At 34.8% G+C, this 24,511-nt stretch overlaps 2 protein-coding genes and 1 non-coding gene across 4 annotated transcripts in view; 2 read left to right on the forward strand and 1 right to left on the reverse strand.

The window, feature by feature from the left end:
* LOC138713166 (medium-chain specific acyl-CoA dehydrogenase, mitochondrial-like) overlaps positions 1-24,511 on the forward strand; it is a 632,224-nt gene that overhangs the window by 467,634 nt on the left and 140,079 nt on the right. The window lies entirely within an intron of this gene.
* LOC138713163 (medium-chain specific acyl-CoA dehydrogenase, mitochondrial-like) overlaps positions 1-24,511 on the forward strand; it is a 36,156-nt gene that overhangs the window by 7,964 nt on the left and 3,681 nt on the right. Inside the window, exons 2-10 of the mRNA XM_069845003.1 lie at positions 3,206-3,287; positions 6,907-7,074; positions 7,643-7,743; positions 7,879-7,959; positions 13,260-13,390; positions 16,930-17,038; positions 17,147-17,287; positions 20,558-20,659; positions 24,253-24,423. Of these exons, the coding sequence (XP_069701104.1) occupies positions 3,206-3,287; positions 6,907-7,074; positions 7,643-7,743; positions 7,879-7,959; positions 13,260-13,390; positions 16,930-17,038; positions 17,147-17,287; positions 20,558-20,659; positions 24,253-24,423 (1,086 nt within the window). The remainder of the gene's footprint in view (positions 1-3,205; positions 3,288-6,906; positions 7,075-7,642; positions 7,744-7,878; positions 7,960-13,259; positions 13,391-16,929; positions 17,039-17,146; positions 17,288-20,557; positions 20,660-24,252; positions 24,424-24,511) is intronic.
* Positions 6,310-6,386, reverse strand: TRNAC-ACA (transfer RNA cysteine (anticodon ACA)). Its single transcript has one exon. It is a non-coding gene; the product is annotated as a tRNA-Cys (tRNA).

Genomic DNA, 24,511 nt, shown 5'->3' on the forward strand with positions numbered 1-24,511 from the left:
TCGCCCTGAAACCGAAAATGGCTTTTTTGAAATTTTTGTCTGTATGTCTGTCTGTCTGGATGTTTGTTACCTTTTCACGCGATAATGGCTGAACCGATTTATATGAAAATTGGAATATAAATTAAGTTCGTTGTAACTTAGAATTTAGGCTATATGGCATTCAAAATATTTTATTTAAAAGGGGGGTTATAAGGGGGCTTGAATTAAATAACTCGAAATATCTCCCTTTCATAAAAAATATTACATAACAAAGGTTTCTTTAAAAATAATTTCAGATAAGTTTTATTCTATGCAAAAGTTTGATAGGACTGATATTTAATGAGATAAATGAGTTTCAAAATTACAATAACAACGCCATCTAAGGCGGTGTAATGAAATAAAAAACAAATGACTTCGTCTATAAGGGGCCTTGGACAACAATCGAAAGCTATGAAACATACGGTAGCCTACAGAGAATGTTTCCGTGTTTGTATGAAGTAACATCGGAAGCTAAATTAACCGATTTGTATAATTAATTATTAATTCACAATTGAAAAATGTAGTTTCTCTAGATGGACATAATGCTATAATGTTATTACAGTAACTTCTGGGTGAATCGAGGACAGGGAAGATTAAAATAGCTTCTTATGCACAGAAAACTTGATAGGCATTTGTTTCCTGTATTTCCTAAAATAATTTTTATGACCAAATGAGTGGTCTCTGGATCAAAATGATCGCATTTTAATTTTTTTAAATACGATTTAAATTAAGTAACATAATAAACGATTTATCCTTCTATCAAACACGAATGTTCTCTGGACCAAATGTCCTATTTTAATTATGTAATTACTTTATATTTATTTCTAACGGGTGCAGCGGAGCGCACGGGTATGGCTAGTGAAAAATATATTGACAAGCCATGCCCATTATTTGTAAGTTTTTAAAGATGATCCTACACGATTCCCTATATTTGGCACCTACTATTATTCTAATTACTCTTTTTTGTAGTAGGAATATACTGTTACTATCTGTAGAATTTCCCCAGAATATTATTCCAAAACTCATTACCAAATGTAAGTATGCAAAATATATTGTTTTTAAGGTATTGATATTTATTACCTCTTGCATAGATCTAATAGCAAAACATGCTGAATTTTTTTGGGGGTAATTTTTTTAATATGATTTTTCCAATTTAACACATCGATTTGTAAGCCAAAGAAATTTGGTTGTTAAATGTGGATAGTGAGTTTCCTGTATATTTTGAACTTATGTTTATTGTCTGTTTTTGTTTTGATGTCTATTTATTTATAAAAAAAAGGTGAAAGAAATAATGCTGGAAACTATAGACCAATTGCTATTTTACCCATCTTTGGTAAAATACTAGAAAGTGTTGTACTCCTACAGTTGAGAGAATATTTTGAACTACATGACCTTATTATTCCTTCACAATTTGGGTTCTGTCCAGGTAAAACTACTCAGGATGCAATTGATGAATTATTGAGAACTATATATACATCCCTTGAAAATAGAAATTATACATATGCTATATTTAATGATTTAAGTAAGGCATTTGATTCCATTCCGTATGATGTATTGTTAATGAAACTTGCATACTATGGCATAAGGGGGATAGAAAAAACATGTCCACACCTGTGGAGTAACGGTCAGCGCGTCTGGCTGCGAAACCAGGTGGCCCGGGTTCGAATCCCGGTCGGGGCAAGTTACCTGGTTGAGGTTTTTTCCGGGGTTTTCCCTTAACCCAATACGAGCAAATGCTGGGTAACTTTCGGTGCTGGACCCCGGACCCATTTCACCGGCATTATCACCTTCATATCATTTAGACGCTAAATAACCTAGATGTTGATACAGCGTCGTAAAATAACCCAATAAAATAAATTAAAAAAATAGAAAAAACATTTTTCCGTTCATATTTGCTTGGACGTTCCCATATTGTTGATGTAAATGGAAAAAGAAGTGCTGTAGCTCCAATTAAATGTGGTGTTCCTCAGGACTCTATTCTTGGTCCATTCTTGTTTCTTATTATGATAAATGACTTGCCATACAATGTGTCGGCTAAAATTATAATGAATGCTGACGATACAACTTTTGTTATCACACATAATAATACTGCTGAGTTAGATTTTATGAAGCAAGCTGTATTTGCTGCAATAAGAAAGTGGTTTTCAATTAATGGATTTATTGTTAATGATGAAAAAACTCATGTGTTAACTCTAAGTTTGAAACAAACCCAAAATAATGTGATAAATGAATCTGTAAAGATGCTGGGTATGTATTTGGATCCTAAACTAAGGTGGAATAGCCATGTCAGTTATGTATGTAAAAGAATTTCTAGAGTAATTTATCTCTTGAGAAGTATCATGTACAAAATTCCCAAACATTATTTAAAACACGTTTACTATGCACTATTTGAAAGTGTTATTAGATATGGATTACTTTTATATGGAAATAGTTCTGACGTTTCAAACATTCTGTTACTGCAGAAAAAGGCAGTTCGTATTTTAACAATGTCACCACCCAGACTATCATGTAGATCTCTTTTCAAAAATGAAAAGATTATGACAGTCTACAATCTATATATTTTTGAACTTTTAATGTATGTAAACAAGAATATTACTAATTATACAAGTATAGTAGATCTGCATCGCTATGAAACAAGAAATAATGATCAATTAAATGTACCACTTGTCAGGTTGCAAAAAACACAATCAAGCTATGTAATTACTGCAATAAAAGTATATAATAAGATACCTGCAAATATAAAGGCACTTAATGAAACACAATTTAAATTTCTGGTTAAGATATGGCTACAAAATAATCCCTTTTATAATATGAATGAATTTTTTGAAAATGATGTAGTATTTTAGTTAAATTTTATTATTTTTTACTCTTTTAATATTTTAAATATTGACACGTTGTTTTTTATATTATCACATTGACGAGGGCTCTTGTATGCTTGTACCTTCAGGCAAATAAAGAATATGAATATGAATAAGAAACTTGAGGTAAAGGTAAAAATACATAATTTAATATTAACACAGCGAAGTAATTGTTTATTTAATTAACTTAATAGTTCTTCAGTCATTTGTTGTATTGCCATATGCCAAGAGTAGCGAAGTTTCAGTTAGCTGTTAGCTGTATATTAAAAAAAAAGTCCCTTTCCTCTCGTGCTGAAGTGTATTCAAGTATTGAATTTAATTTGTTTCAGCTCGCTCGCAGAAGTCTGTTGACAGGCCTGAGGGCCTTCTCAACTGCTGCCGAGGGCAAACCAGCTGGAGGCATGTGTTTCGGTACGTATCTTTGTTATGATCTGAATCAGTGGTGGCCAACTTTTTCGGACTAAGGGACCATGGCATAGAAGTTTTGAAGTGACATTCACTATTATTATTGAGATTTGCGATAAAATAATGAGTCTAGGAAATTGTATATTTAGTATGTAGAACTACATTTGTTTATAGATCTTTTGTTATATTATTAAGTTTTGTACTTGTGAACTATATCAATAAATCAATATGTCAATACAATACATTCACTATTATACCTGGTTCACAAATTTGCACAAACGAAGATTTTCCTTTGTACCATGCCATAGCATTATGGTCTAAAGCATCATTCCTACGACTCACGGTACAGAATGCGTGCTGGCTCGAGTCCACATGGTGAAGAAATTTTCTTACAAAACTTAGGCCAGTATATGGGACCGGTGCCCACCCAGCATGTTGATGACTTTGGAGAGCTATAATAGGTAGCAAAATCCATTTATGAAAACTAGGTATAATGGCCGGGGAGATCATCATGCTAACCATACAATACCTCCATTCTGGTTGGATGGTCGTTCACTGAGGCATGTGGCTGGTTGGCATTGACCCTTTATGGGCTATCATGCCACAAGTTATTAAGATCTTTCTCATAACCCTTTCATTGAAGAAACTAGTGTCATATATGTTGGAGTACACAATAACAATGATGATATTAATAAAACTGTAATAGAACTTATTTGGTAATAATTTGTAATGCTTGTTTCCTTGCTGGCCATCAAGCTTGGTGCTCTGATGGGTACACCAATGGCTCCCATGTTTGCTACTATACTGGTTACTAGGGAGCGGATTTTTATGTGCTAAAAAATTTAAATATATTTATTTTTTATGTGCTGAAAAGTACGAAAATATTTGCTAAAAAATAAAAATATATATATTCTTTTAAATATGACAAAAATACCTTACTTATCTTGAAAAAAAATGTTGTTGTTGTTGTTTTCTAATGCCAGGTGTTTGACAATAAAGTCATTTGACCTCTTGCACTCCAATATTTTTCAAAGATATTATCATGGCCAGCCACTGAAGCACAGATTTTGAGGTGTTCCGAATCCATTTCTTGGTTTGAGTTGCACAATGGGCAGTTAGGGAACTGATATATTCCAATTCTATGCAGGTGTTTGGCCAAACAATCATGGCCTGTTGCCAATCTAAATGCAGCGACAGACGATTTTCGTGGTAAATCGGGAATTAACTGTGGATTTTGATGCATAGAGTTCAATTTTTTTCCCTTGGGATGGCGTTATCAAATTTTGTTTGTTGAAGTCTAAGTATGTAGATTTAATAAATCTTTTCACAGAGTAATACGTAGATTTAGTAACAGGTCTGTAAGTAGCAGTGCTGCCCTTCTTTGCTAAAGCATCCGCATTCTCGTTTCCCAGGATTCCACAATGGGATGGTATCCATTGGAATACAATTCTTTTATTGAGTGATATTAATTGAGAGAGCATTTTAGTTATTTCTGCTGTTTGAGATGAAGGTGTGTGTTTAGAGACTATTGATAGAATAGCTGCTTTGGAGTCTGACAATATAACTGCATTCTTAAATTTGATGTGGCATAGAAGATTCCTGAGACTTTCACTTATTGCAATGATTTCACCATCAAAACTTGTTGTTCCATACCCAAGAGATCTATAAAGTGAGAAGAGACAGCACGTAACACCTGCACCGGCACCTTGTTCTCTGGAGATCAAGGATCCGTCAGTGTATAAATGAAGCCAGTTTTGTGGAGGGTACCTAATATTAATTGTCTCTAAAGACAATTGTTTTAGTATTTCAGTGTTTACTTCTGATTTTAGTATTTCTTCTGTTAAATTTAATGTTACTAGGTACTCACCAACCACACTTGAGTGCTAGTAGTTGGCTGAGAATTGTAGTGAACAACAAAGGTCATCTCCAAATTCTCCATCACAAATGCATGCCAATTATCTCTGAATAACGTCAATTTCACCTACAGGCACATCCTCCAATACTTGAGCAACTTTACACATTTTTTATATCCACTGTTTTTCCCCAAACACATTCTGGAATTTGTCCCTTAGTAATTGTACTTCTGAACCTGGTAGCGAGTCTAGTTTAATTTCCACAGCACGCACCTCCTTGTTTCAGACAACAGGTTTTTGGATGTTTCGAGTTTTTTTATGGTGTCATACAAAAAGCTTAAATTTGCTAATAGGAAAGCCAAATCGTTTTTTAAACGACCATCTTTCAGTATATCTTGAAGGATATTGTTTGAGGAAGCCCGATAACAGGGAATCACAACAAATATTGCCTTACTTGATAGACATGAGCGAGAGACGAATTAAATAATGTTCATACCCGAGCTCTTATCTGTTGTGTTTCACAAACAAAGCAAGGAATGAAATCATCTTCAGCAACAATAAACATTCCTAATTATATGTTGCAAGATCTCTCCTCCTTGTCCATGTTCATTTATTCTCTAATAATAACACTGATATGCTGCCTAGCAGTTCTCAGAACTTGAGGCGATACTATTACGAAAATGTATCACGGATACACCACACAGCGCTTAGAAACACGAAGCAACCAAGAATTCTTAAAAAAGATAACGTACTTCTGAGTGATATAATTGATTTAGTTTTAAAATATATAAGAGTTCTTGTAAAAAAATTATTTAAGTAAAAAAACTCCAAGATTTATGTATTTATAATAGATTTCCTGAAATTATGTATTTACATAATTTTTTTTTGTGAAAATATGTATTTTTATGTGAAATAAAATTCGAGTTTAAACTTGAAATTTCATGTTCGGAATTTTTAACTTTGTTAATTGTGTTTTATCACACGCAAAAGGAATATTTAATTACATAGGAATCCGTTCCTTACTAATAACTCTTATTATGATAATAAATAAAAATTACATTTTAATCTACCCACAAGCTGCACAAAATGCAGCCCGCAGGCCACCAGGTGGCATCACTGATCTAAATAGTTTCGAAGTTTCGTAGAAGATCATAATTTAATTCGAGAAAAATTCGTTCCGGCACCGGGAATCGAACCCGGGACCTCTCAGCTCTGTGTGCTGAGTGCTCTTTCCAACTGAGCTATGCCGGGATACGATCCACGGTGCCGGCCGAACTCCTCTCGTTGCAATGTTGGAAAGAGCACTCAGTGCGTAGAGCTGAGAGGTCCCGGGTTCGATTCCCAGTGCCGGAACGAATTTTTCTCGAATTAAATTATGATAATACACATTGGCTACTTCATAGTAGTCGTGTAATATTTAATGAGGTAGGCGAGACCTCATATCGTCGCCTGAATGCAAGAACTAGGTAACTTGATTGTTCATATTTTGTGACATTGCATATTTACTTATTTATTGCACTAAGGAATATGTCTCGTTTTCTTTTACCTATTTGTTATATTGGAAAATAGATGTCACTGGTATCGTTCGATCAGTTACCTAGATCCTGGATTACATTTTGTGCGATTTTTGCTATGCTATAAAAGAGATAACTAAAAAAACGCAAATTTCGAGTTAGCTAGTTCTTGCATTCAGGCGACGATATATAATGAATATGTGATGTATTTCGTAGAAGAGGTTGAAATATAAAACAAGTTGAATGCTGTATTTACAGAACTGAGTCCTGAACAGAAGGAGATTAAAGAACTAGCAAGGAAGTTCACAAGAGAAGAAATTATTCCAGTAGCAGCTGAATATGACCGTACAATGGAGTACCCATGGCCGGTTATCAAGAAGGCTTGGTCATTGGGCCTTACCAATTGCACCATCCCCAAACATTGTGGTGAGTATTACGTGTTATGGCTGAAGAATACAATAACACAATCTCAGAGATAACCGAGTAGATGTGTGGTGTGTGCATGTGGATATATCTTTTGTGTGTGTGTGTGTGTGTGTGTGTGTGTGTGTGTGTGTGTGTGTGTGTGTGTGTGTGTGTGTGTGTGTGTGTGTGTGTGTGTGTGTGTGCGTGCGTGCGTGCGTGCGTGCGTGTGTGTGTGTTTTTTTTTTTTTAATATAGCTATAGAACGACTAAAAATTCTCATCGGTTAACCAGATACATTTAATTGATTAATAGACCAGTTAATCGAATTTTAATTGATTTTAAATAGTGTTTGTAAGTCTGAACAAAATCATCTAATATAATTTTATGGTACCATAAAATGGAGTGACTTGATATGCTGGGAGGGGGGGGGGAACTTGATTCATTTTGTAGGTTGATGTTTCGTTCCGTACCTTTGTTTGGCTGCATGTTTCCAGCTTCTGCATCTTATACCTATAATGTAGTATAATTTCCTAGCATGTGCTTAAACGCAATTGACTGAGAGAGTCTTACTGTGATTTGTAACATACAGGTGGAGTGGAAATGGGCTGCATGGATGTCTGCATAATTTCTGAGGAGATGGCATATGGCTGCTCCAGTATGAAGACAGTAATTGAAGGTTCTAGTCTCGGCGTAAGTAGATAACGCCATGAATGTAGTAAATTCTCATTTTTCATGTGTGTTACAACATACCGGTATTGTCTTGATATGTTCATTTTGTAATGTTGCTCAAATGCAGTAATCTTATGTTTTCTCTTCTTTAAATAGCAAGCTCCTCTGGTTCTCGCAGGAACAAAAGAGCAGCAAAAGAAATTTTTGGGAAGACTTGTGGAAGAGCCCCTAATTGCTGTAAGTATGATATAATGTAGTACATGATCCATCATATAGGATTATATTATATAACTAGCTGTATCCGTGCGCTCCGCTGCACTTATTAGAAATAAATATAAAGTAATTACATAATTAAAATAGAACATTGGGTCCAGGGAACATTCGTATTTGATAGAAGAATAAATCGTTTAATATGCTACTTAATTTAAATTGTATTTAAATAATTAAAATGCTATCATTTTGGTCCAGAGACCACTCATTTAATGCAAATATAATTCGTTTATCATTTTTCTAAATTAGTCTTGAATGCATCCTTTAATAAATCACTCCAAATTAATAGAGCTGATTGTGTAAAAATGTAAGAATTCACGATCTCCTATACACTACTGCCATAGAATGAATAAATTTGTTTTTCTTCCTACTAAAAAATTTAATATTTTGCACATAGCAGTTACGGAACAACGACACTATAATCTGAGGCGGCGGTGGAAATGTATTGTATTGTTATTTTCAAACTCTTGTATATCCTTACATATTAGTCCTATCTAACTTTTGCCTGGAATAAAACTTATCGGAAATCATTTTTAAAGAAACTTTTGTTATGTAATATTTTTCACAAAAATCAATAATAAGCGAGATATTTCGATTTATTTAATTCAGGCCCCCTTATAACCCCTCTTTTAAATAAAGTATTTTGAATGCTATATAGCCTAAAATCTAAGTTACAACGAACTTAATTTATATTCCAATTTTCATCAAAATCCGTTCTACCATTATCGCGTGAAAACGTAACAAACATCCAGACAGACTTAAATCGCAGGTGTTCGTGTAAAGGGGGTTAAGTATGAGTTGGCTAAACTGGAATAAGTACAGATTTGAACTATCCACAATTACTTTTCTCTTGTTTTAAAGAGGTTAAGTTATTCTTCCATCTATGATGCAGTTACAATGCTCCACAGTTTGTGACAAGGGGTTTTGTTAGAGTACCAAAGGAGAGAAGTTTACAAACCTTACAATTTGACTTAACCCCCTTTACACGAGCACCCGCGAAATATCAGTCCTATCAAAATTTTGCGTGCAATAAAACTTATCGGTAATCATTTTTAAAGACATTTTTTTATGTAACATTTTTCACAAAAATCAATAATAAGCGAGATATTTCGGTTTATTTAATTCAGGCCCCCTATAACCCCCCTTTTAAATAAAGTATTTTCAATGTCATATAGCCTAAAATCTAAGTTACAACGAACTTAATTTATATTCCAATTTTCATTGAAATCCGTTCAGCCTTATCGCGTGAAAAGGTAACAAACATCCAGACAGACAGACATACAAACAAAAATTTCAAAAAAGCGATTTTCGGTTTCAGGATGATTAATTATACATGTTAACACCAATTATTTTTGGAAAAGCGAAAATTACCAGAAAAATTTCGCTTACAGATTTATTATTAGTATAGAAGATATTTATTCAGATTTTAAGTAATCACCTGTACACCTAAATTACTTTATATTGTATCCGATTATTAATAATTATTGAATAAACTTACCTTCCCAATAATAATAATAATAATAATAATAATAATAATAGTAATAGTAATAATAATCAGTGAGAGAAGTGGGATCAGCAGTAAAAAAGGTCGAATTTATCAGTGACAGGTTATCATATTTAGTACTTAAGGGTAGATGGTGCGACATCATAGTTATAAATGCTCACGCCCCTACAGAAGAGAAAGACGACCATATAAAGAATAGCTTCTATGAGGAATTGGAACATACTTTTGATCAGTTCCCTAGATATCACATGAAAATTTTATTGGGGGATTTCAATGCTAAAGTAGGACGGGAGGATATTTTTAGACCAACTATTGGAAAAGAGAGCCTACACGCAATTAGTACTGACAATGGAGTTAGATTAGTCAACTTTGCCACATCGAAAAATTTAATTGTCAAAAGTACAACATTCCCCCATAAGGATATACATAAATATACTTGGACTTCTCCAGATGGATTGACACACAACCAAATAGATCACATCTTGATAGATAAACGGAGACATACTAGTATAGTAGATATTCGAACTTTCAGGGGTGCAGACTGTAATTCTGACCATTATTTGGTGATTGGAGAATTAAGAGAAAGATTATCAGTAGCCAAGCGAGTAGAGCAGCAAGTTAATATTACTAAATTCAATATTTTGAAATTAAAGGACGAGGAAGCTAAGCAAAATTATCAGGTCGAAATTTCGAATAGGTTTGCCACTTTAGAAAGTTCCGACGAAGTTGAGAAAGAATTAGATGTTAATAGCGTGTGGGAAAATATCAGAGATAGTATCAAAATTGCAGCTGAGCAGAGCATAGGTTATTATGAAACTAAGAAAAAGAAACCGTGGTTTGATGAAGATTGTTGCATGGTAGTAGAAAGAAGGAAACAGGCAAAATTGAAATTCTTACAGGATCCAGTTGAGGAGAAGAGAGATAATTATTTCAATGAAAGACGGGAAGCAAGTCGTACATTTAGGAATAAAAAGAGAGGTTACTTGAAGGAAAAACTGAATGAGGTAGAAACAAATAGTAAGAATAAAAACATTCGAGATTTATATAAGGGTATAAAGGAATTTAAGAACGGATATCAGCCAAGGGTAAACGTGATCAAGGATGAGAATGGTGACTTGCTTGCAGACTCTCCATCAATCCTAAACAGATGGAAAAACTATTTTGCGCAACTACTATATGTACATAGGCCAAATAGAAATGATCGGGACGAAATTGAAATACAAACTGCTGAGCCATTTATACCCGAACCCACACTTTCAGAAGTCAAAATTGCGATAGAAAATCTGAAAAAGTACAAGTCTCCAGGTATCGATCAAATTCCAGCAGAATTAATACAAGAGGGTGGAAGTGCATTATATAGCGAAATTTATAAACTTGTACTTGCTATTTGGGAAAAGGAAATTGTACCAGAACAATGGAAGGAGTCCATAATTGTACCTATTTTTAAAAAGGGGGACAAAACCAACTGTGGTAACTTTCGAGGAATATCACTTTTGTTGACGTCGTACAAAATTTTGTCCAATATTCTTTTGAGAAGATTAACTCCGTACGTAGATGAAATTATTGGGGATCATCAGTGCGGTTTTCGGCGTAATAGATCGACTATTGATCAGATTTTTTGTATTCGACAGATAATGGAGAAAAAATGGGAGTATAAGGGTACAGTACATCAGTTATTCATAGATTTCAAAAAGGCATATGACTCGATTAAGAGGGAAGTATTATATGATATTCTTATTGAATTTGGTATTCCCAAGAAATTAGTTCGATTAATTAAAATGTGTCTCAGTGAAACATACAGCAGAGTCCGTATAGGTCAGTTTCTATCTGATGCTTTTCCAATTCACTGCGGGCTAAAGCAGGGAGATGCACTATCACCTTTACTTTTTAACTTCGCGCTTGAATATGCCATTAGGAAAGTTCAGGATAACAGGCAGGGTTTGGAATTGAACGGGTTACATCAGCTTCTTGTCTATGCGGATGACGTGAATATGTTAGGAGAAAATACACAAACGATTAGGGAAAACACGGAAATTTTATTTGAAGCAAGTAGAGCGATCGGTTTGGAAGTAAATCCCGAAAAGACAAAGTATATGATTATGTCTCGTGACCAGAATATTGTACGAAATGGAAATATAAAAATTGGAGGTTTATCCTTCGAAGAGGTGGAAAAATTCAAATATCTTGGAGCAACAGTAACAAATATAAATGACACTCGGGAGGAAATTAAACGCAGAATAAATATGGGAAATGCGTGTTATTATTCGGTTGAGAAGCTCTTATCATCCAGTCTGCTGTCCAAAAATCTGAAAGTTAGAATTTATAAAACAGTTATATTACCGGTTCTTCTGTATGGTTGTGAAACTTGGACTCTTACTCTGAGAGAGGAACATAGGTTCAGGGTGTTTGAGAATAAGGTGCTTAGGAAAATATTTGGGGCTAAGCGGGATGAAGTTACAGAAGAATGGAGAAAGTTACACAACACAGAACTGCACGCATTGTATTCTTCACCTGACATAATTAGGAACATTAAATCCAGACGTTTGAGATGGGCAGGGCATGTAGCACGTATGGGCGAATCCAGAAATGCATATAGAATGTTAGTTGGGAGACCGGAGGGAAAAAGACCTTTAGGGAGGCCGAGACGTAGATGGGAGGATAATATTAAAATGGATTTGAGGGAGGTTGGGTATGATGATAGAGACTGGATTAATCTTGCACAGGATAGGGACCGATGGCGGGCTTATGTGAGGGCGGCAATGAACCTTCGGGTTCCTTAAAAGCCATTTGTAAGTAAGTAAGTGAGAGAAGTGGGAAAAAAACCAGAGGCGGTATGCTAACCCAAGATTTTCCCCTGGCATACTTCAATTTATATCCTTCCCTTACGACACAATGTAGGCCTACATGATTTATAGGCCTACATATACATTGTTTCGTGCAGTGAATAACGCGAATTTTTTAAGTTTATGCAACACATTAAATTTCTTAATAAAATAATTTTAAGTTACTTAAGTTTACTAGATTATTTTGCAATGTCCATTGAGACCTATAATTTAAAATAATGTTAAAGCTTCAAAGTCCCTTACTTAATTATTAGTAGAAAGTGCAAAAAGAAAAAAAAATGACAAGGTCACTAAAATGGCAACAATGGTCTTCGCAAACTTAGACCACAGTCTTCTATACTTGAATTTGACTTATCAAATAAACGTGTCTAAATCACCGTCTAAATACACGTTGAATACAGTTCCAGAAGGCTGTGGTTTAGTTCTGCGAAGCAAACAGATAGTACTCTTTGCTGTGAAGGAATGTATAAACAAATTTTTACGGATGACATTTTTTCAGTGACTGCATGTTGTTTTTTACTAACGATATGTTTTCTGGCCATAGAAACCAGTAGCGGTATTCCATACTGGTGCATACCGTCTCACTTCCCTTACTGATAATAATAATATTGATAATATAAATTTTTTATTATTATTTGTTTAGTATGCTGTCTTTTGGCAATCCTTACTGAAGGGCTACCCTTGTGGAATTTATATATTTATATATTACAAAAAATGGCAAATGGAAGTTCTCCAACAAGCCATGCTTTAGCAACCAACCAATCATATTACAAAAATGGTTCCTATAAGTGACCTAGTATATAGGTGAATGGTGGTTTGTGGTGTACCGTAATTTATAGGTGGTTATTTTTAAATTTTATATTCTGAAAAACATCTTCAAATATAATAAATGTTTTAAATTTAAATTACTGTACTTCTAGGCTTACTGTGTAACAGAACCTGGAACAGGATCCGATGTGAATGGTGTCAAGACACGAGCAGAAAAGAAAGGAGATGAATATATTATTAATGGAGAGAAAATGTGGATTACTGGAGGAGGCGAAGCAAACTGGTTAGTATTTATCTCTCTTAACTTACATGGCACAATATATTAAGTCTTTACTAAACACATTTCTAGTTTTCGTATTCCAATTTTGCTATAGTAAAATATTTGGCGAATTAACAGCAAAAAATATTAACTGTAACACAATCCAGATAGTATTGAAGTGTTTCACCATTTAAATTCTTTAGAAAAGTTAAAAATATTTTATTGTTGGAACAGATGCATTATAGGACCCACCCTAAATATAAAAATATGCTAAGCCACAAAAAAAGGTCAACGGAAGTTGCGTTTCGATCAATTAAATGATCGATATATATTGTTTTCAGGTTATTTGTAAGAAGTCGTCGCTGAACGATTCACATCGTTTATAGTTCACTTCTAGGGTATTGTTACACAACAAAATGGATGCACTGAACGATTCACATCATTTATAGTTCACTTCTGTGAACGATTCCATTGTCTATTGTTACACAACACACTAAACCTGGAGTAATTTAAGCTTATTAATCAAATAAATAATTCTACTTACTGTTTTTTTATGCTCACCTGTATGTAATTTATATTTTATACATATTTCATTGTTATTTTCCATCCGAAGATCATTAAGAACGATGAATATTACTTAATATCTCCTATCTTTCTTCAAATAGTGTTTATATGCCATGTTAATTTTCATTTGTTTTCATAAGTTAACAATGATGCACATTGGGAGCAACTTATAAGAAATTATTTTCCTACACAATCCATGCTATATTCACGTTGTTTTGGAATTATTAATCGAAGATGGTTTGCTTATTGTTTATTACATGCACATTTGTATGTAATTTCTATTCCATACGGTTTTTTTCTATCCCCCGATCATTAAGAACGGTGAATATTGTTCATGTGCTTGTTTCTTGTATTTCTTAAAATAATGTTATGTGGCATGTTAGTTTTTATTTGTCGTTATTTACGTAAAAATGATGCGCCAAAAAAATAAAAAATAATAATAATTTCGTACTCACTCCACATCCTATGTATTCACATTTGTTTTTCAGTGACTTATTAAAGAATGTACCGGTATTTAAAAGACTAATAATTTAGAAACATGTTACATAAATCATCCTTGTGCCAAAAGAGAATGCTCCCTGGACCAAACTGTCGTATTTTGCAGTAGTCGTCAGTACTCGCTGAAATGGGTAATAATAATATAATAAAATAATGTTGTACGTAGCATTTAGAAACATGTTACATAAATCATCCTTGTGCCATAAGAGAATGCTCCCTGGACCAAATTATCGTATTTTGCAGTGGTCGTCAGTACTCGCTGAAATGGGTAATAATATAATATAATTGTTTTGCACGTAGCAAGCGGGGTATTGGGGCTGCAAGCCCTGGTGATGATCCTACGTGTAGCACATGATGTAAAAAGCAGGGTATCGGGGCTCCAAGCCCCGATGATGATCCGATGTGTAGCACATGATGTAAAAAGCGGGGTACCGATGATGATCCGACGTGTAACACATGACGTAGAAAGCGGGGTATCGGGGCTGCAAGCCCCGATGATGATCCGACGTGTAACACATGACGTAGAAAGCGGGGTATCGGGGCTGCAAGCCCCGATGATGATCCGACGTGTAACACATGACGTAGAAAGCGGGGTATCGGGGCTGCAAGCCCCGATGATGATCCGACATGTAGCACATGGTGAAAAAAGCGGGGTATCGGGGCTGCAAGCCCCGATGATGATCTGACTTGTAGCACATGATGGAAAAAGCGGGGTATCGGGGCTGCAAGCCCCGATGATGATCCGACATGTAGCACATGATGAAAAAAGCAGGGTATCGGGGCTGCAAGCCCCGATGATGATCTGACTTGTAGCACATGATGAAAAAAAGCGGGGTGTCGGGCACTTAAAAGTGCCTTTTCGAAAGCATGGTGATGCGCATTTGACAAACGCAGTGTACTTACTTTCTAATAATCCCTTTTTATTTTTCGTTATTTACGTAAAAATGATGCGCCAAAAAATAATAATTTCGTACTCACTCCACTTCCTATATTCACATTTGTTTTTCAGTGATTTATTAAAGAATGTACCGGTATTTAAAAGACTAATAATTTAGAAACATGTTACATAAATCATCGTTGTGCCAAAAGAGAATATTCCCTGGACCAAATTATCGTATTTTGCAGTGGTCGTCAGTACTCGCTGAAATGGGTAATAATATAATATAATTATGTTGTACGTAGCAAGATCGATTATTCAATTGATAAGATATTTTATGAGGTTGTCATGACTGAGATATCTATTGTCAATTGCTTTTATTTGTCAGAAGGCCTTGACTGACGGGTATATAAGGACCGGCGCTCTTAGAGGTGGAGGTCGGGGTTTGGGATGGCCCACAAGTAACAAGAGGATAAGGGAGAGACACCTAGTATTTTAAAGATTTATATCGTTCACTAGATGAGTTGATTCAACTAACCTGGAAATAATGTGAATCGTTCACTAGATGAGTTGATTCAACTAACCTGGAAATAATGTGAATCGTTCACTAGATGAGTTGATTCAACTAACCTGGAAATAATGTGAATCGTTCAGCGACGACTTCTTGTAAATAACCTGTTTTCATTATGTTGCCAACCAATCAAAATTGTTGTAAATTATTTTGATCATAATCATGGCGGCAATTTCGAATGCTATAGTTAAATATAAAAAAGAAGTGGATCAAATTCTTCCTCTTGATTTAAAATGTAGGCCTCGAAATGGAAATTATGGAATTATAAATAAGTTGTAAACTTTTTAGTAGCTTTATCCATGAATAAAGACATGTAGGCTATGTTTATGGTTTTTTTTTTTTTAATGCGAATGTGATTTACTTAGGAGTGAAATGTTTTGCGAAACATGCAATCCTGGGATGAGACTGAAGAAATTCAAAAGTAAACGAGATGAACTCCTGTGGAGATGTCATTGGAAATTACAAGGTATTAAATTATAGACACAGGAATGCTGTATCGTAGCACTTTGTGAAATCACTTGGATAACGGAGAAGATGAAACAGAACATCTCCAGTGAAGTCCATGGTAAAATGCTAATTTTACACCAATTTTGTTTTTAATTCTTTGGTCCAGGGAAAATACTAGTAAAAATGTGTTTTTGTGAAAGACCAATATTTTCCCTGGACCAAAAATGCAGTATAAATTGAGTAGAATTGGTATTTTATAATATATTATAAAGATGACTAATATGAACTTAATTTTATTGTTGTATTAATACCAATGTTGTATTGTTTGAAAGTTTAATGTTACTGTGTTTAAAGTTTAGCTTTGGTTTGTTTCAACTTTATTTTGAATAAAATTTAATATATTGTATAACAAAGGTGACTAATATGAGCTTAATATCATTATTGTTGGTTTTATTAAATTATACATGTTTATAGTACTATATGTATTTAGTATTGTTGAGATGGCATACCTGATATAATAATCGAAAATAGACAATATATAATCGATACTATGGAATACTCGGGGTGGGTCCTATAATGCATCTGTTCCTTATTATTTTTTGTCAGGTACTTTGTGTTGGCTCGAACGCATTCAGATCCCAAGTGCCCAGCAGCCAAAGCTTTCACAGGTTTCATTGTGGAGCGAGATACACCAGGAGTTACACCAGGGAGAAAGGTGAGCCCAGATAAGAAAATGTACGCACATGTATTAAATCCAGGGAAATATTCTGCTGCGCCTTTTTGTTGTTCAGAGCTGAGCAAGATTCGGACTTCTTGATTTCAGGAAATCAACATGGGACAGCGGTGCTCTGATACAAGAGGCATCAAGTTCGAAGATGTCCGTGTTCCTAAAGAAAACGTCCTCTTGGGGGAAGGAGCAGGCTTCAAAATTGCAATGGGAGCATTCGACAAGACCAGACCAGGTGTAAGTAGCATGTTTTCATGTTTAATACCTTCATATGATTCGAACTGATTCTTTAGGAAAAGCCTACCTTTTCACAAATATTCAGTATATTTTACCTGTGGCCAGTTTGTTACAGTAATATATAAAGTGGATAATAAAAACCATCTGCAAACATGACATTGTCCTCCTCGACTTTCTCTTTTCTCCCCATATTCCCCTCGTCCTTCTCGTGTTTCCCTTGTCCTCGTCGTCTCCTTCTCATACTCGTCTTCCTTTTGTACTCTTCGCCTTCCCCTTATTCTCCTTGTATACCCCTTGGTTTCCTTACAGTTTTTCCTTGTGTTTCTTATATTCCCTTTTTTCTCCTTGTATTTCGCTTCTTCTCCTTGTATTCTCTTTTTTTCTTTTCTTGTATTCTTGTATTCCCTTATTCTCCTTGTATTTCCTCAGTTTTCCTGTATTTCCCTAATTTTCCTTGTATTTCCCTTGTTCTCCTTTTATTCTCTTTGTTTTCCTTGTATTCCCCTTGTTTTTCTTGTATTCCTCTTGTTTTTCTTGTATTCTCCTTTTTCTCCTTTTATTCCCCTTGTTTTCCTTGTATTTTCCTTCTCCTTTTATTACTCTTGTTCTCCTTGTATTCCCTTCCATTTCCCTGTATTCTGTTTGTTTTTCTTGTATTTTCCTTGTTCTCCTTTTATTCCCTTTGTTCTCCTTGTATTCACCTTGTTTTCCTTGTATTCCCCGTGTTTTTCTTGTATTCCTCTTGTTTTCCTTGTATTTCCCTTCTCCTTTTATCCCCTTGTATTCCCCTTGTTCTCCTTGTATTCCCATCCATCTCCCTGTATTCCGTTTGTTTTTCTTGTATTTTCCTTGTTCTCCTTTTATTCCCTTTGTTCTCCTTGTATTCCCCTTCTTTTCCTTGTATTCCCCTTGTTTTTCTTGTATTCCTCTTGTTTTCCTTGTATTTCCCTTCTCCTTTTATTCCCCATGTTTTCCTTGTATTCTCCTTGATCTCCTTTTATTCCCCTTGTTTTCTTTGTATTTTCCTTCTTTTATTCCCCTTGTTCTCCTCGTATTCCCCTTGTTTTCCTTTTATACCCCTTCTCCTTTTATTCCCCTTGTTCTCCTTCTATTCCCCTTGTTTCCTTGTATTCTCCTTGATCTCCTTTTATTCTCCTTGATCTCCTTTTATTCCCCTTGTTTTTCTTGTATTTTCCTTCTTTTATTCCCCTTGTTCTCCTCGTATTCCCCTTGTTTTCCTTGTATTCCCCTCGTTTTTCTTGTATTCTCCTTGCTCTCCTTTTATTCCCATTGTTTTCCTTGTATTTTCCTTCTTTTATTCCCCTTGTTTTTCTTGTATTTTCCTTGTTCTCATTTTATTCCCTTTGTTCTCCTTGTATTCCTTGTTCTTTTATTCCCCTTGTTTTCCTTGTATTTCCCCTTGTTCTCCCTGCATTTTTCTTACCCTACTTTTATTCCCCTTGTTTTCCTTGTATTCTCCTTTTTTCTTGTATTCTCCTTGTTCTCCTTTTATTCCCCTTGTTTTCCTTGTATTTCCCTTCTCCTTTTATTCGCTTTGTTCTCCTTGTATTTCCCTGTATTCCCTTTGTTTCTCTTGTATTTTCCTTGTTCTCCTTTTATCTCTTTGTTCTCCTTGTATTCCTTGTTCCTTTATTCCCCTTGTTTTCCTTGTATTTCCCTTGTTCTCTCTGCATTTTTCGTACTCTACTTTTATTCCCCTTGTTTTCCTTGTATTTCCCTTGTTCTCCCTGCATTTTTCTTACTCTACTTTTATTCCCCTTGTTTTCCTTGTATTTCCCTTGTTCTCCCTGCATTTTTCTTACTCTACTTTTATTCCCCTTGTTTTCCTTGTATTTCCCTTGTTCTCCCTGCATTTTTCTTACTCTACTTTTATTCCCCTTGTTTTCCTTGTATTTCCCTTGTTCTCCCTGCATTTTTCTTACTCTACTTTTATTCCCCTTGTTTTCCTTGTATTTCCCTTGTTCTCCCTGCATTTTTCTTACTCTACTTTTATTCCCCTTGTTTTCCTTGTATTTCCCTTGTTCTCCCTGCATTTTTCTTACTCTACTTTTATTCCCCTTGTTTTCCTTGTATTTCCCTTGTTCTCCCTGCATTTTTCTTACTCTACTTTTATTCCCCTTGTTTTCCTTGTATTTCCCTTGTTCTCCCTGCATTTTTCTTACTCTACTTTTATTCCCCTTGTTTTCCTTGTATTTCCCTTGTTCTCCCTGCATTTTTCTTACTCTACTTTTATTCCCCTTGTTTTCCTTGTATTTCCCTTGTTCTCCCTGCATTTTTCTTACTCTCCTTTTATTCCCCTTATTTTCCTTGTGTTTCCCTTGTTTTTTCTTGCACTTACAAGTGATCACACTCACAAGTAGTATTATGTAAAGATATGCAACATAGCAAAGCCCCTGTCAATTTTTTTAACTACCGGTAGGTCTGGCTCAGCATATAGTTTCGTTTTTTGCTCTATTGATGCATCTGGGGATCTCAGTAATGAGCTGCGGTGTCAGTAACTTGAGAAGACATTCAAAGTGATCACTCTCCCTCTAGATATGCCATAACACCAGTGCACAGTGCAGGCAGAGATGAAAAGAGTAATTTGGGAAGGTAGGATATTCGATGAGGACATAAAGGAAGTGGTGTTTGAAGTTTGAACATCGCATGCACTAGTGAAAGTATAAGTTGCCCCATTTGGTTGTGAAAAAATTTCAAGATAGGGGTAGTTAATTTTTTTAACGTGGTCTGTCATTCCCTATGTTCGCAGACAACATTTAGTATCCTCTCTTAATTCACATTTGTATATGTACGGAATTTTTAAATACCAGAACTCTTATTAATGATTTCGATAATGTAAATTTGCATACAAAATAGTATTTGAATCTTACTAAAGGTTGGTTCACAATAAAACGGAAACGGAAACGACAGCGGGAATGAGAACAGAAATGTTAAAATAAATGTATTTAAATGTGAGCACTCACAATAGTTAATTGTGAATGCTCACATTTAAATACATTTATTTTAACAATATTTCCGTTCTCGTTGTCGTTTCCGTTTCTGGTTTATTGTGAACCAGCCTTAATTTAATATAAAGAAAAGTATTTTATCATCATAATTGTTATTTTGTATTGCACTTTATTGATGTATAAAAGAAATTTATGCTAGTGAAGAATTACAAGAAAAAATTGCAACCTGTGTGGTTGATTGTAAAAAAAAAGATTCAAAACAGGAACTTAGTACTCCAGAATGCACAAATTTCTACAACAGGTTGCATCAGGAGCTACAGGTTTGGCTCAACGAGCTCTGGATGAAGCAACGAAGTATGCCTTGGAGAGGAAGACTTTTGGAGTCCCGATAGCACACCACCAGGCAAGTATTAAGTTATAAGAATTATGTTCTGCTGTAACCACTGAGACCTTCAAGACATGAAAGTTAACGCCTCTACTCACTCCATTCCACCAGCTTTCCTCCCATCATGTCAAACTGCAGGCCACGAACCTTGCCGAATAGGGGTGTTGCCAAACTTCCGCCAAACAGTGTCATGTCTCTTGAAGATTGCTTATTAATAATGTGAGGTTAATTATAATTACTTATTCATAATTTAATTTAAGTATATCTAATGACGCTAATTAACTTCTACGATTAATTGGAGATAATTATGATTACAGTGGATATTTGTTGGTTAAATGGAATTTATGTGAAGGGAATCTATTTCGTTTCTAAAAAGAAATGTTTTCGTCATAAATACTTTTTCTTCACCTTATTATCTTATTTTGTTAGGTTTGGAACGTGATCTTGAAGGCCTAATAAAATTATAAAATTGTAGGAATGAATGAACACACAGTCATGTACCCTCTTTCTTTCTCATCTGGGCTAAGGACCGGCTATGGCGAAGTTAATACATACTATAGAACATTACATAGTGATAATGTGCAGGAGTTCTAATTTATTCTTATGAAAATAATTTACATATTTACAAAAGAACAAGACTTGTATTATGCATGACATAACAGAGGGCATATCCCGGACATATCTGAATCTGAGTCACTACTATTGCTGCTGCTGCTGTCTTCACCCAAGTTGATAACAAATCTAGCTACTTCCTCTTCTATTAATCCGTAACGTTTCTTTCCCACCTTAGAAATGTATTGCTTTCCTCGCAACCTTCAATAATTTCTTCAAAGTCGGAACTTCTTTCTGCATGGTATAAAATTCTTGTATCTTTCTTCTTAAAATATATCACTCCATATCATCTACAAGAATTAAAGATTCCCTTGGTCTCTTCCTCCCTGGTGATTCTAGCTTTTCATCTCCTGCACAGACTCCCTCTCGCCTGATTTTCTTTATTAGGTGTTCTGACCTGCCTATATAAATTACATAAAAATGTTGTATTATATCAGTATTAGTTAAGTAAGTAATTTTAATACATAATCGATTGAAATAAAATAAGCCTCATCTATGATCGCAGCTGCTCTTTTCGTTGCCTGATATAGAGGAAACAGATATTGAACTGTTTGTTTCTCTTCATCGAAAAATGCTATTACTTGCTTAATAATATTTTTTTCATCGCTCCGTGCTACAGCATAGATGTTGAGTTGACAACACTGGACTGCAAGTGCAAATAAACTGAAGAAGGTTCAAAATTGTGAGCAGTGGGGCAGAGAAAGGGAGAGAGATAGAAAAGAGAGAGATAGGAATGCAAGGAGGGAAATGAATTACCGAGGCTGAAAAGGAATTAGGGTTCAGTTCGCATATCTTACGGGGGGGCACAGATCCGATGGTCCCACTATAGTAATTATACACCTGGTAGCAGCCCTTTAATGGACCTCACTAAAGTACACCTATTCATTAAATTCAGGTGTTCTACCAATCAGAAAACACCATTGTAGCAATATGAAAGCGCAAGTATTGATTATTCTCGGATATGCAATCGAAAGATAACTAACGAACATCACGGAGGCTGGAAATCCAATACTGTCTCAGAAGATTATGTTCTGTTACTATAATAATTAGCGTTAATTGTAAATAATATTCAAATAAATTCAATTTGTCATCTCGTTTTTCAATGTCTAAATCAATTTCAAGGTTATATCAAGATTAATGTTTATTTTACTCTCTAGATTATATCAAGGTCAATGATATTTTAATGGGTACACGGGAAAAACGAACAATGTCACAATGCTCTTAAGGGTGATGTCGTTATCTAATTCACTGTATTACTACAAACTTTAGTGTTATTTTTATTAAAAGTGGTAAAGGAGAATTAAAACCACGGATACATCCATCATTTCCTTCATTTCAAGTAGAAACACCAATAAATTTTGCAGTAATATACTGAAATAGATCACTATCCCACCTCTAATGGAAATGTGACATTGTTCATTTTCCCCGTGTACCCTTCATTTGTTTCTCGGAAAAAATCATTACTTTCGCGTCTGCGCACATCTCACAATTTACGAGATATTGCACAAGGTCAGTTCCGCTCCCCAGTCAGATAAGAATAACATGAATACTCAGTGGCGGCTCGTGATAAAATATTATGTGTGTTCACAATTTTGTGGTTCCAAAATCGAAGAGAATTTGAAATCGTATGTTTAGTCTAATATGAAATGACATGATTCCAATGTTTCACTATCGAAAAAAATCGTATATAAATTCAAAACAACATATAATAATAATAATAATAATAATAATAATAATAATAATAATAATAATAATCAGTGGCGGCTCGTGATAAAATATTATGTGTGTTCACAATTCTGTGGTTCCAAAATCGAAGAGAATTTGAAATCGTATGTTTAGTCTAATATGAAATGTCATGATTCCAATGTTTCACTATCGAAAAAAACCGTTATTTACAAACGCGTGTGTTCAGTAATATATTTTGATTCACAACACACTGATACAGTATAGCCTATACCAGTACTGTAATCCCACTCGCATAGATTACTATAAATACATGCCAGTAAATATTATTCTTAAATATTATACACTGCCATACAGATATTTAAATTCATACCACCGCCACAGTCAGCCAGCACGTGTTTGAAAGCCAAATTATGCTATTATGCTGACACTGAAGTATAGTAATTCACAAACTACACTCTCGTAGCAGCACTGTACACACATAGACGTAAGTAAACGTTCCTACAGTCAAATGCTGACATCTACAGGCTATTAAATTTCCTCCTCGAGATATAGCACGTGAACGACAGGCACCGATGCACCTGACATCTGTAGGATAGATACTCATCATGTTCACTTAACGCTTTGTGCTCTTGACGAGTCATAAGCGGCCAGCTAAAGACAATTTTCTCCCGCACATGCGTGAAATTCCTGTAACCATCTCGAAAAGAGCACGGCTTGTACGTGAACGGATGTTGCCAAGTTTACATAAGAAGTTTATGCAAGATGCGGGAAGTTTATACTCGATTCTGATATAGATCCCCACTACGTCAATACGGTATCAAATAATAAAACTAGTCGTGCATTAATGGAAACAAGGTGTTCACATGCTCTTGTGCTCTTATTGACGCACCGCCACTGTGAATACTTATGAATAATTTCAAGTTAGAAATATGGTCGAGCATAAAAAGTCGTATGAAACTTGCCTATAATGGTAATTAAGACGCTCGTATGAAAATTATGAAACACGCTTGCTCTCGTTTCATAAACATACTCGCATCTTAATTACTACCATTATAGGCTCGTTGCATAATGTACTATTTTTGTCGTTTTCACTAATATTGTTGTTACTATTGTAACTTTTGTGCTATCCTATTATTGGCTAATTGCTGTTGACCGAGCACAATTAGTAAAACTATTATTATTATTATTATTATTATTATTATTTATTATTATTTATTATTATTATTATTATTATTATTATTATTATTATTATACATTTTTTAAAACTTTGCTAACATAGAAGAGTCATTAAATAATCTCCCTTGAATATACAGGCTATTGCCTTCATGTTGGCTGACATGGCAATGAACATAGAGACTGCAAGACTTGCATGGCAAATGGCGGCCTGGCAGACGGACAATGGCATCAGGAACTCCTATATGTCATCCATTGCAAAGGCCCATGCAGCTGACATGGCCAACAAATGCGTGTCAGATGCCGTCCAGGTGAGAATATGTGGCAATTATAAGTGAGTTGTGATTGACCAGCTGGGGAAGAACTTTGTGTTTGAAACTTTTGAATATTATTTATTCA

This window comes from Periplaneta americana, chromosome 14 (genome assembly GCF_040183065.1).
Source record: "Periplaneta americana isolate PAMFEO1 chromosome 14, P.americana_PAMFEO1_priV1, whole genome shotgun sequence".
Lineage (NCBI taxonomy): Eukaryota > Metazoa > Arthropoda > Insecta > Blattodea > Blattidae > Periplaneta > Periplaneta americana.